General features: G+C 42.4%; 1 protein-coding gene across 12 annotated transcripts in view; it reads left to right on the top strand.

Annotated features, from left to right (window-relative positions):
* Positions 1-14,350, top strand: part of ADAMTSL1 (ADAMTS like 1) — a 708,340-nt gene that overhangs the window by 554,236 nt on the left and 139,754 nt on the right. For 7 of the 12 annotated variants that reach the window (XR_012904618.2, XM_075931513.2, XM_075931510.2 and 4 more), the window contains 2 exons: positions 702-876; positions 4,756-4,840. Coding sequence is in view for 11 of the 12 variants with exons in the window: in XM_075931513.2 (XP_075787628.2) it covers positions 702-876; positions 4,756-4,840 (260 nt within the window). In the remaining variant the exon portion in view is untranslated. The remainder of the gene's footprint in view (positions 1-701; positions 877-4,755; positions 4,841-14,350) is intronic. The other 5 variants (XM_089779187.1, XM_089779188.1, XM_075931516.2 and 2 more) reach the window with 1 other exon arrangement.

The following is a 14,350-nucleotide window of genomic DNA, read 5'->3' as shown; positions in this document are numbered from 1 at the left end:
CAGTTTCCTCATCTATAAAAATGACTTTAAAAATTTACCTCCTTGCCAAAATGTGAGACATGGTAGATTAGTTTCTGGTGATTTTCTTATTAAATATGCTAAATATGTGCAAAGCATTATTATTACTCTTTGCTTTTCTCTTGTTCGGTTGGTGCTTGCAGCCTCTGAAACCCACTATCCTCGGGAAAATGACTTCCCATATAAAAAAAAATTCAACTTGAGAAAATGTGTGAAGTTTAAAGACCAAATAGTTTCCTACATTATACAGCACCATGTTCCAAAATACTTTGTTGTTACACTCGTTGTACCATAAGCTCCAGTGCCTTGTCTAAGCAAAGCAGAAGTGGCCACAGATGAAACTGACACAGTGTTATTGTATATATGCGGTATGGGACTGATGGCCTCAGTCCAAGTGACAAATGCTGAGAAAGTTAGTAGAGTGACACTGAGAGAAATGCAGCAGCTGAATCTCAGTCTAAACCATATAGTTACACAGAACACGAAAGGAAAAAATATGGAATGTTTGTCAACTTTATCCCAAACCAGTATTAAACAAAGAACATAACTAATGTGTGGGCCAATATAGGCTCATTTGTGTCCAAGATTTTCCCTCTAATGCTGCTACATTACTGTTGTATATTCCATTGTCCCCACAGGGTTGTTGATTTGCTACTTTGTACTTTTTCTTTCCTTTTTTTCAGTGCACTGTAACATGTGGCCAGGGGCTGAGATACCGTGTAGTTCTTTGCATTGATCACAGAGGGATGCATACAGGAGGCTGTGGCTCTAAAACAAAACCTCATATAAAAGAAGAATGCATCGTGCCCACTCCTTGCTACAAACCCAAAGGTAAAAAAGGCAGACAAATCTTTACAGGTCAGTTTTGCTTGTTGACTGTGTGCATGCAAGAATTCATGAATTTCTCTTGAGCCTCTGCCACTGATGTACCAGTTCGGATGTTAGTGCTGGCATTTGAAATGCTGGCAACCTGTAGATCTTTCAAAACAAAAAGGATCTTATTACTGTAAGTTGGTGATCTACCAATCTAGAAAAAAAAATCTAAATTCATCCTGATGTAAACTTCACTGGCCATTTCAGGGTTAAAGTTGGCCCATAGTGCTCTATTAAACGAAAACAAAAATGTTTAAAGTGACTGGTTTCACAGCCTTTGGCAAATCAGCTGCTTTAACTAAGCTAGAAGTAAGCGGTGTATATCCCACAGTGAAGCTCCTATTACTAGTCAAGCTACAAGATTGTACAGACTTGAAAATCACAAGTTTTATGGATGGAGTACTCCTCATTGCTGCAGAATTGACTGGTCACTGTCTTGAGCCTGAGACAGTGATACTGGGGGGAGCTCCCCACAATGATTGAGGAGAGGGGGAAATGTTGCTTATGTGTGCAGATTTCTCTAAGGCAGCTATTTGAAGCTGCTCATGGGGTTGGAATGTAACAGTAAATCCTGGGGTAAATGGCATTGGGGCAGATGACAGGCGCAGCAGTCAAGGGTGCTTGATAAATGATCACTTGGTTCTACAATTACATATATCATTTACATGATATAACTTTCTCATATGTGTGGTGTGTGAGTCAATAGATCATTTATTTTTATGGAAATTTTCCTGGCTAATATATGCTAAATATGACCCACATTTCTCTGAGTTGGAGGCTCCAGCTCCAACATGAGCCACTCATAAATAAAATTAATGTATTTGTAAATCACTACTGCTAATATACATTAAGGCCCCCTGAATGGTTGAGATCCAATAAACATGAGCTATAACTTTTTGGGACCACAAATGGAAAGGAGAAAGTTTAAATTTTTATTTCCATTTTCAGTGGCCCATGATAAGTGAAGAGCACCAAATTCCAAGGTGCCAATTCATGAAACCTTCGCTGCTGGGGTTCCTATGGAACCTCACCTACAGAGTAAAGCTGTTCTGCAGATCCAGTACTCTGTCTATGCTGTTCTATGTAGGTTCTCATGCTACTGTCATCAGCATAGAATCTGAGAGCCTTCAAGTAGCATATTAGCGGATGTATCCAACAGCTCTGATGTGGTTCACTCTGTCTCTCATCATCTCCCCTGAGGAGAGAATTGTGCATGTACTGTAGCATTTTGGTTTGGTAAGGTTTTGTTTGGGGATTGGTGAGGAGTTGGTGTGTCTCTCTCTACTGTCCTTTCCAGGTGAAATGCGCCCTCTTTCACAGTTGTCCTTTCAAGTGCCATGTGGTACACTTTCCTGCCTCATGCACCTGCAGGACTGACTCCTGCTAGAAAACTGTCCAAAAAGAAGTTATTTGCTTAATAAATTGTAGAGTTATAAATTACAGTTTAACAAGACAGTACCTGTGCAAAGAATGAATCTCCTAGCCAAAGCTTCAGCAAAGCCTACCATTGCATTCTGAAGATGGATGTAGAAAATCAGTCATTATCGCTGGTCAAGATTATAAGAGAAAAAAAGCAAGTCTATTTTCTGCTAAATAAAAATGAAGGGTATGCAGTGGCCATATAACTTATCCCAGTCTTAGCTCATTAAAGTTCTTAGGTGCTTCATAATGTACTGGAGAATCCTATGGAAAATTAAAGGTATTCCTAACTTAAATTGTGATTTGTGCTTTTTAATGCTAAGAAGAACCACTGTTTTCATGTAATTGTCCTCCAGCACAAAACAGGGTATAAAGTTTAAGAGTTTGTACTACACTAAAAACATGAATCTGTTGTAAAAGTGGGGGCTTTTCTTTTCCAAAGTCTTGATTCTTCACTAAATTACTTTAGAATTTGGTTATGTTTCATTATATATAACACATTATTTAATAAAAGTCAACATCTCTAATCCAGCTGTGTGTTTTACAGTTTAGTTTATTGGAATTGATGTTACCTGCTTTTTCCCTCAACATATAATACACCGCTCCGTAAATAAAAGAGAAGTTTAAAATAAAAGTCACTTTGCAGTCAGCTGTGTGGAAGAGCACAAAATGCTTTTTACTAGACTTTGCATTCAAAAGGAAAGCAAAAAAGTAAGATCTGGCTTTCTGAAGCTCATAAAAATAAGCTGTATGGTATATAAATAAAAATATCTCTTACATATTTTGGATAACAAAAGCGGTAAAATATAAATTAAACTAAGAGCTGTGCTGGCACACATTCATCCTTCAATGTCACTAATAAATATATCAAGAATAGAAGCCTGGCCTGCTATTTCTGGAAGAGAAGCATAATAACTATTACTGCACCCTTTCTTCCCAGCCACTGGTTTACTCCCAAAAAAACTTTGCATTGCTCAGCTGAAGCTGCAGTAGCTGTGAAATCAAATGGCAAGTTATGATTTCTGCGCATTGCTAATGTTGATATGACAGTTTGGGTAGTTTGCATGTTTATGTAAAAAATCCAATGTTGTATGCACCAAGTTACTGAAAATTCTCATTTATCTCGGATGAAATTAATCCTCTGCAGCAGGCCAGAAAGAGGTGTGTGCACCATGTAAGCCCAAAAGGCTTAAATTGAATTTACGTGGTATATAAACCCTGCAGTGATTCTCAGTATACAGCTGGAATACCGCTCGTTCTGTTTTCATCCATTTTTTTCCCAATCCGAACCCAAATTACTCAGAAGAAATGAAGAGCTAATTTCAGAGAATTGTGCCAAATTTGCTCTCCCTTTAAATCACTATAAAACCAGAACAGCTCCATTGACTTCACTGCAGATGCTCTGAATTGATGCTGCTGTGAAAGTAGAATTTGGCTCATAAAGTGGACTTTTTTCCCCTAAAAGCAATTTATTATATTTTGTGCAGATCTTGAAGAATAAAAAGCATCTGTACTGTTTTGTATCAAGAATGACAGAAAAAATATCCAGCTCATTTCTTAAATCCACATAGCTGATGAACTGATAAGCTTAGAGTCAGAGAACATCACTGAACTATTTTGCTCTGGTGTCTCTGTTTCTTGAAGTATCACTCATCAGATATGGATTTTCTTCAATGTCATAACCTATCAAAAGTGAATTAATGAACTTAACGAAGCTGTACAATGTAAGGATACACACAGGGCCTATGCAAGGTTAAAGGTTGGTTGTAGAGTTTGCAAGAATGTTAATTTGGAGATTACTTTCATCCCCTCTTCTGTCAAAAGTCTTTGGGGGTGTGGTCTTCACAAGGACTAATGTATTACTTAGCCTTCAAGTAAGCCTTTATTTTGAGGGTTCATTAGGATAATTCAAGCCTAGACCTGGGCTTGCCCTCCTCCCAAAAGCAAACTTCCCCATCTATAACTTGAGCAGATGAACTTGGTGCAGCACAATTATAATTATTTGTCTCTATGTGGTAAAAACAATTGTTGGCAATGCAGTGTTCTGTGCAAATACAAAACCCAAAAGGCAAAATAACCATCATAACTATTGAAGCTCTCCATTGTAGATGAAAATCTGATTCTCCCCTTGGATGTTAGATAAGTTTTTGAAAAATACTTTGCTAAAAATGTCTACTAGTATAAACCTAAATGCCATTTAATTTTCCATTCCGGCATTATAAAAACAAACTCTCTTCCTTTATAGAAACTCCATATATTTAGCACCATAGCACACTAGCTCTTTCTCCTCCCACCCACTTACCACTTTCTGTGCTGTTCAGTATGCACATGTACATCAATCCACACAAAATCTTTTCAGAAATGCTGATATATTCGCTTATAGACACAAAGTAATGTGAGTAGCTCTATGGTTTTGGTTTTCACGTGCCCGTGTATGTTCTCTAGAGAAACTTCCTGTGGAAGCTAAACTGCCATGGTACAAGCAGGCACAAGAGATGGAAGAAGGCGCAATGGTGTCTGAAGAACCATCGTAAGTCTTAAAACATAATTTGTTGAATACACGTTATGGTAAGATTAGGATTCAGGGCCTATACTAAAGTAATTCTCTACCTTAAACTGCATTTGGTTCTTTCATTACGATATAAAGGCCTTATTCAAATCCTGATGAATTGAATGGACTTTACTGAAAGGTGTATTAGGCTCTAGATCAGGGGGTTTCAAACTCTAAGAAGTGGCTTCTAAGGGCAGGCCATTAGTTGGCCACAAGATGCTTTGTTTACCTGTGCCTCTGCAGGTATACACAATCACAGCTCTCATTGGCCAGTGATCACTGTTTCCAGCCAATGGTAGTTGCAGGAAGCATTGCTATAGTCCACACCACTTCCCACAGCTCCCATTGGCCAGAAATGGTGATCCACAGCCAATGGGAGCTACGATTACCCATACCTGCAGAGGTGCAGGTAAACAAAGCATCTAGTGGCCAGATAATGACTTGCCCTTACAAGCCACAACCCAGTGTTTAAAAACTCCTGATCTCAATAAGAGATGGAGAAACTGAGTACAGGGGTAGGGTGTATGATGGAGATTTAGATTGAATTCAAGCAAGCTTAGAATCATGATGTTTTTTATTTAAGGGCGTTTTAAATAATACTGTGTGGGAAGTCTGTCTGTTTGCCTATGATACCTGTATGGCCCTTGTTACCATGCTGTATGAACATCTCACAGTCTTTATTTATCCCCATGACAACACTGTGAGGTTGGGCAGCATTATCATCCCTGCTTTATAGGTAGAAAACTAAGGCACAGAGAGATTAAGTGACTTACCCAAGATCAAAGAGGAAGTTGGTGGCACAGCGGGAACTTGAATCCAGGCTTCTCAAGCTAGTGCCCTACAACTGGATCATCCTTCCGCTCAAGTGGACACAATAAATAGTTTTTAGAAAGTACAAGTTGGACCAAAGACCAGTGTCATTTAAAAAAGAAAAGATGTTTACTCGTATGCTGTACACATTCTATGGTTCTTTCACATGCAAACTCCCTCTTGATTTTACTGGAAGCCCGGTGTGGAAAGACTACAGGATTGGCCCTACCTTAGTGACATGTCTTAGCAGGCAAAAATACACAAGCAGTCAGCAAGGGCTTTTTCCCCTCAAGGGTTTATGTGTTGGTAGCAAGTGAAATTAATTAGTATAAGCAAAAAATAAATCAGAAAACTCTCCAGCCTCAGGTTTAACCCAATCCTATAACCCCTACTGAGGTTCTTCCCCTCCGTCTTCTGAGCATCTGGTTTATAGTTCTTCCCCACAGTGCCAATGCAACGTTGATCTTGGTTAATACCTTGTTCCCCAGTATCCCTGTGTCATAAGGCAGGCATGTCTGGATAGCAGATTGGGCTACATCCTTAATTTAAAAGTCAGAACACAGGATTTCCTGAAGGAATGTCCCCAGCCTTTTTTCCCCCCTAAATCTATGCATGTATTGTATTCTGAGCCATACAGATATTTCCCCCCCTATTTGTACTTGTAGTACTTCTGGGGAAAATTTAGCAGTGTAACTACAGGAAAAAAATGAAGTTACAGCTAATGCTGAAAAATTAAAAGAAACAAAACATTTCAACAAGAGCCTAAAGAAGATAAACATGTTAAATACTTTCTGTTTGAATTAATGCTCCTAGTACAACCAGTGGGTGTTTTCATTGCATCAGGATTGCAGGAATCTGATACTGATGCAGCAAGTTAGAGTCATGCACACAAAGCTAGAACCAAAATAAGAAATATGCCTCAGCCAGAGTAAACTACTTACACCGTATGTGCAATATTTATTTACAGTAGGAATGCCACAATCAATATGGGGTTATGAGTGGTTTTAAAAACCAAAGTTCCAATGTGGAGTGTGGGTGTCAGGGGTGGTGGGTGGGAGAGACATGTTCGTTGTGGTTTTTGTAATTTCTCTAAAGAAGTTTTGTGGCCTTGCTAAGAACACCTGCATTTGTCTCATAACTCAACCGCAGCTTCCTTCTCATAGGAATGCAATTGTGCTGAAGATGTTTAATTGGCAATAAATTACAATTTGTTAGACAATCTGTGTATTAACAATTTAAACATCTTATCATATTTAGTACAATTAAATTACTATAATGGAAGCTTTTTAGAGAAATTATAAATACATAGTAAACATGCATTTTTACTTTATTTGACATTGGAACAGTGGTAAATGTAAGTTAATAATAAAAAATTCTTTATAGTTTAATCAAAATGGTGCAGTTAAACACATGGCTCCCTCCACTGTAACCACAACCATCTATTAGGTTAATAAATGTATCCTTCATGCAGTAGAATTGCAATTCTGGCACAGTTAACCCAAACTGAAGAAGATTATAGTTGAAGCACTGGTACAAAGCAAAGGAAATGTATAATACTATGCTCAAGATAATAATTATTTTTACCCCCATCTTCAGAATATATAGATTAGTTGCAGCTGTAGCATATAATATGATGATGTGTGTACTGCTTCCATAGTCTTATGTATTTCATATGTTCAGTTTGTTCATGCATACACAAGATCCAGAAAAACACATGAATCTGAATATTTTTTTTTAAATTGTGAAGTACCTTTGGTGTTTTCTTTCAGCTTTTTTTTCTATCATATTAAACCATTTCTTTATATTATATTTAACAAACTATAATTACCCCTAAAAGCAGAATGAAATACATTTTCAGCAGATTTATAAAAAATGAATCACATTGCTTGCACTGAATATGATGATGGTTTGAAATGCAGCCTGCATTTCTGCTGAAAACTAATGAAGGAGGTTGTGATTTTAGCCTCCTGACAAAAGTTCTAAGATGAATTTTGAGAGCCCTGGTCTACACTAGGGAGTTATTTCGAAATTACCCCCATTATTCAAAATAATAAGTGAAACATCCACACTACCAAGCCAGCTATTTCAAAATAATGAGCTGGTCATTTCAGAATCTGTACTTCTCCTTTCCTCGGGGAATAACGCTTATTTTGAAAATGTTATTTAGAAATAGAGTTAGTGTGGATGCTCCAGTGCTGCTAATGCAAAATAATTGGCCTCTAGAGGCCTCTCAGAGCTGCCATTATGATTGCTCTGGCCACACCTGCCAGCTCTACTGCTCCCCTTCTCCTGCAGAGCTTAAAACTATAGGCAGCAGGAAAAGGGCTTGTGCCACATGGCAAGCTTTGCCAGCCCCGTGCCACACGGCAGCATCCCAACCCCCCTCAGAGTCTTCCAGGGCTGCCAGCTACTCCCTCATCTGCTACTGGCCAGGGATGCAGGAGAGCTCTGGCTTAGACTGGTGGGGAGATTCTGGACCTCATCGAGGTCTGGGGGGAGGACACCAACCTCCAGGATCTCCACACCAGAAAAAGGAATGTGGACATGCATAAATGGATTGCCACCAACCTGGCCTACAAAGGCCACAACTGGACCCTCAACCAGGTCCAGATGAAGGTCATGGAGCACCGGTAGGCTTACCACAAGGCCAGGGAGAAGAGCAGACACTCTGAGGTGGCACCACACATGTGCTGCTCCTACAACCAGCTGGATGCCATCCTGGGAGAGGGGCTGGTCACCTCTCTTCCCATCATCATGGAGTCCAGCCAGGACACGCCTGACATCAGCCTCCATGAGGGCAGGGTTGGGGAGGAGAAGGAGGCCAGCCAGGCAACCATACTTACCTGCCAGGACCTGCTCCGCACCCTGGAGCCAGTTCCCCCCTTCCACGATGTCTCCCAGGCCTCAAACGATCCCAGGGAAGGCAGTTCAGGTGAGTTTTGTAACTTTACCTATGTACATGTGGGGGCAGAAGACAGGCTGTGAGGAATTGCATGTGCCTCATTCGGCCTACTCAGCCTGGGGGTCACACAACAGCCTCTGCACGTGAACGGCCAGTCTGGAGCTCTCACTCCAGGACGCTCTCACACAGGAACTCCTCGGTCCTACTGACAAGGTTCCTGAGAGGCCTACCATACTTCGGACTCTGTGGTGAGACACCTTCCCATGAACCACACAGCAGAGCTGCACATGGCACAGGCTCATGCCTGCAGTCAAGCAGCTTCAAAGGAGACTGATCCCATGCACAGGAACCTGCCAGAAGGAAAAAGAGAAGGAACCCAGTAGCACTCTCTCTGGCAAGCTGCCTCTGTTGCTCACACATACCTCACCTGCTTCTATCTCAAGCAGGCAGGGATAGAAGTTCTCTCTTTGAGGGGAGCCACCAGAGTCATTCATGGTACGTGTGGGACCCAGAAAGAAGCCAAGCTGCCTCATCCCCCTCATCCTGCCTGCAGACTCCTGGCCTGGCCAGCACCTTCCTATGCCTGCCTGTCTGCAGAACATGAGTGTTGTGATGCTGAAATGGGATGTCCATGACCCTGCTGGAAAGTGCCCACTCAAAGCACATCACCATCATCTGAACCAAGACCTTCGGTGTCAGCGCAGAGATCAGGGCTAGGCTTCATGCACAGTGTCTCCTGGGATGTCTGCCCTTGTCACTTCTTCACAGCTGAGCCAGCTGCAAAGGTGGTGCATCCTCCACCTCCCGTGCCATCTGCATGACTCCTGGGAGGACCTGATGCGGGAGCAGATGGTTTGCCTGCAGTTCCTCATCTAGGGGCTCAAAGAGAAATGCCAGGAGTGGACCGCTGCCTGGGAGGAGTGCCAGGGTGACTGGGAGCAGCGGAAGGCCATATGGGACCAGCTGGCCAGCCAGCTCGAGGCCATGTGCTCCTCTCTCATCTCGGTGATGGGGTGCATGACCTTGTGCATGGAGCGGGCCACCAGCCACCTGCCCACCCCCACCTCCCCCATGGCTTCCTCTCCTAGCTCCCCCAGTGGCCGCTGGGGCCCCAGAATAACCAGAGGCAGGAGACAGTCCCAGTCCCATCCCTAAGCCCCTCTCCCCGATTCCATGTTCTTTCCCCAGTCCCTCCCCTGTTGCATATCCCCCCAGTAAACTGTCCTGTTGTTTCACAAATGAAGGGGTTTCTTATTTGTTCTGCAGGGGAGGGGGGAAGGTGGGAAGGGAGAGCAGCGGAAGGCAGGGGTGGAGGATGAGAGGCACACAGAGAGAATACAGGGGCCCCCTATGGAGGGGCACGAGGGTGTGGGGGAGAATCTCACAGCTGGCCTTGGATGAAAATCTCTCTCAAGGCCTCCTTGGTGAGCCCAGTTCCTTGATGTGCTCTCCAAATTGCACTGGTTATAGCTGCTCGTATGCCTTGGCCAGCCAATCAGTCTCTGCCCATCACCCTAGTAGGAAAGTCTCCCCCTTCTCTCATGAAGGTTGTGGAGCATGCTGCAGGCTGCCATCACAAAGGGGATGTTGCGCTCGCTGAGGTCCAGGCAGGTGAGGAGACTCTGGAACCTCCCCTTTACACAGCTGAATGCACATTCCACAATCATTTGGCACCTGCTCAGCCGGGCGTTGAAGTGCTCCGTGGTGGGGTTCAGGCTGAGCCCATGTAGGGATTCATGAGCCAGGGGAGCAAGAGGTAGTTTGCGTCGCCCAGGATGATGAAGGGAATTTCCACCTCCCCAACTGTGGTGGTGTGGCTGGAGGAAAAAAGTGCTAACGTGCATCTTTTGAAACAGGCAGGAGTCCTGGAAGATGCAGGCATCATGCACCTTCCCTGACCAGCTGACACTGATGTCAGTGAAGCATTCCTGGTGATCCACGAGGGCCTACAGCACCATAGAAACCACCTCTTTCTGTTTATGTAGTCTGAGGCCAGGTAGTTGGGGGCCAGGATGGGGATGTAAGTGCCATCTGTGGCCCCCCTGCATTTGGGGAAGCCCATGACAGCAAAGCCCAGAGGGACAGCCCTCCATAGCAACATGTTGTTGATGGCCTTGGCTACCTGCAGTAGCACGACTCTGACTGTGGATTCCCCCATGCCGAACTGGTTCCTGATGGAGCAGTAGCTGTCCGGCATGACGAGCTCCCACAGGACAGTGGCGACGCACTTCTGCCCAGGGATGGTGGGTTCACAGTCGGGTGTCCTGTCACCTGAGGGCAGTGGTGAGCTGCTCACAGAGCTCCAGGAAGGTGTCCTTCTGCATGCAAAAGTTCTGGAGCCACCGCTGGTCGTTCCATCGCTGCAGGGTGATGTGGTCTCACCAGTCCGAACTGGTCTCTCTCCATCAGAAGTGGTGTTCCACAGCGTCCAGGGGATTGAGGGGCATTTGCAGCAGCAGGCACGCCAAGACCTGGGTGATGAGGGCCTGCCGTCTGGGCTGGTCCTCGTCCTGCTGGAGCAGCATGTGGGAAATGTGGTGTGCGCAAGGCCCACGAGCCTGGCACTGCTTTGCAGCAGCTTCGGCTCAATGTTGTGAGTCCTGTGGCATCTGCATGGGCAACCAGAGCACATTGTGTATATTTTGTGTACCGCGAGGGGGGAGGCAGTGAAGTGGCGTGTGAGATGTGGCTGTGGAGAAGAGCCCCTAAAAGCACGACACAGCTTTGCGGACCAAGCAGACACAGGAAGTACTACCCCTCCTGATACCCTCCCCAGAGCACTTCTGGGGGCTCTAAGTCCAAGGCAGGCTCCAATCAGTGTGGATGTGCTATTTTGAAATAATTCTGACTAATTTTGATTCTTCCCCATAGTGGGGACACACACTTTCAATTTTACTTTTTTTTTCAGAATAATTTCCTAGTGTAGACAAGCCCAGAATTTAATATTCACATGGGTTTAGAGAAAATAACCTGTTAATTTATTTTATATATTAGTATATTCTGTTTTAAATGTTAATATGAGGTCTTTGTGAACTGCAGCATGGCTGGATTTTAACAAAAGTTGGATGAGTTGCAGAGAAAATATTGAAAATTGAGTATAAGAACCATTATATAAAAACAGACTTTGGGTTACAAAAGGGAAAGGAAGCTAAGAATTTTTAAATATTTAAAGTGTGGTTGGGTTACCTTTTCATGGAACAGACCTGCTCTCTATGGGTACGTCTAGACTACATGCCTCTGGCGACAGAGGCATGTAGATTAGACTACCCATCAGAGACCTGGGAGGCATACCTGGGAGGTCGACAAATGCCTTTGATGTCAACCACAGAACGTCCAGACTACCGCGCTGAGCCAACAAACAGCTGATCGGCTAAGCACGGCAGCCATGTAAATTTAAATGAAGCAGCGATTATTTAAATCGCCGCTTCATTTTCCTATGCCGGGTAGTCTAATCTACATGCCTCTGTCGTCAGAGGCATGTAGTCTAGACATACCCTATGTGTATATAGAGTCATATTTGCTCACTTTAGTGACCAAATTAAGCTCCTGACCCTGAAAAGAGCTCTGCACCAGGCAGAAGCAGCACACCTTAATTCTCAGATCCAAAGCTGTATTTTTGTATAAAAACTGAACAAAATTTACTCTCAACTAATTGAGATGGTGTAAATTGCTGATTTTATACAGTCACTTGTCAGATTCTAACATGTAGGAATTACATAAGAACCACCAACATTAACATTACTTTAAAAGTACCCAGTAATACACAACTGTGAATCAGACAGTCAATGTACACAGCTCTTGAGTATACTGAGACATGAGCTGGAACCGTGTGCCTCAAAACAGCCACAGTGTGCATATTCTAGTATCCCTCGATTATTGTTTCATTATTCTTGAATTTATTTGAGCCCCCTACCCTTTTCATTAGGAAACTAAGGGAGGGGAAGAGATGGATATGAGGGGAAGAAAAGGAGAACGCTTTTTTAAAACCAGGAGTCCTGGTTATTCAATTGAATGGCAGACTTGTGAATAATGAAGTGATCTGTTTGATGAAGAAACTATACAGTCCCCCAAAGGGATTGTTATGATCACCTAGTTTAATCTCCTGCGTAATTAGGCTTGACAGAATTTGAGTTTTATTTGTTTATAATATCAATGTTTGTTTTTAAGAATTTTTATTAATTTAAATCGGGGTGGGGAATCTCAGGCCAGAGGGCCAGATGCGACCCCCGGCTTGTCTGGAATCAGGCTCTGAGGCTCAGGGCCCCCCCCCCCTCGCATTGGGGAGTCTGTGTTTGCACTCCACAAAATCTACTAGGCTGCCTCCCCCCCCCCCCCCCCGGACTCTGGTGTGCAAAGGAATTGTGGGGAGGGAGAACAATGGGGTGGATCCCTTCACATGGATCAGGCAACCAGCTCTAAGAGGATGTCGAGGCTCAGAAAAGGCCCAGGAGAATGATTAAAGGATTACAAAACCTGTTATAGTGATTCCTTTAAAGAGTTCAATCTGATTAGTTCAACAAATAGAAAGTTAAGGGGTGACTTACTTAGAGACTCTAAGTATCTGCATGGGGAACAAATATTTTAAAATGGCATCTTAAGTGTAGTGGACAAATGTTTAACTATCAAATGGCTGGAAGTTGAAGCTAAACAATTGGAAATTGGACTTATATTTTTGAAAATTTGGGTAATTAAACATTGGAATGATTTGCCAAGTGGATTCAAGATAGAATGTTTTTCTAAAAAATCCGCTCTAAGAATTATTTTGGGGAAGTCTTATGGTCTGTGTTGCCTTGGAATCACTGAATAGTTTTTTCGTGTCAGTAAATTGAGATCCAAAAATAGTTTTAACACCATTAAAATATAAATTGCCAACATCACATATCAAACTATAAACCCAGATGTTCTTAACCTTTAAACTCTCAACTATCATTTTTAATACCCTTCCTATCAGTAAATTTCTGTTATCATCATTAGTAGAAATGGTTTTATTAGTTAGTGTGTGAATGGTGAAATTGATGTTTATGTTTACAACAACAAAAATCTAATCCTTCCAAGCATGTGTAACACAGGCCATAGGATTTCATCTTAACATGCTCCTGAAATACTATTATAAAATATAAGTTGTCTAACTCATTATTATTATTATTGCTATTAATGAACCTAAAATGAAAAAAACCTAGAAAATGCACATAACAGTTATTAAAACTATAGAAGGCTGGGCATTTTGAAAATGGTCATTTGCCACTGTTCAGAAAATCTTACATGAGGGATGTGCCAATAATATGTGAGAGCTTTTTCTTTGGGTCTCACTTTTACACCAACACCCTATGATAACCAAACACATAAAGAGCCACAGCCATGACTGAAGAGGTTTGGGCTACTCTTTCTAATGTATTGGTTTTGTAAGATTTGCGGGCTTGTTTAAAAGATTTTGCTATGAAATTCTTGAAAAACATTTTTGTACGCTAACATGATTCCCAGCTTTTAAAACGTTGCGATAAATAATCTTGGTGTGAGCCATAAATAACAGAGGGCACACAATAATGTCTGGATGCCAGATGGCACTAGCATAGTGATGGGACCACTTCAGTAAGAAACAAAAGGAAATTCCTGACATTCATCTGTGTGATCAGAACCCAGGGAATTGCATACAGACAGAAAGACCAGAGTGCCAGAAGCACCTAAGAACTATTTCACATTTTTAAATAAGATTTGTATATGCAACTATTCATGTATAGTTTATTCTATTTTTCCTATTAAAATGGTGCATCTTTTGG

Source organism: Pelodiscus sinensis, chromosome 6, assembly GCF_052426305.1.
Source record: "Pelodiscus sinensis isolate ZL-2025 chromosome 6, ASM5242630v1, whole genome shotgun sequence".
Taxonomy (NCBI): Eukaryota; Metazoa; Chordata; order Testudines; family Trionychidae; genus Pelodiscus; species Pelodiscus sinensis.
This window is presented reverse-complemented; position numbering and strand designations above follow the sequence as displayed.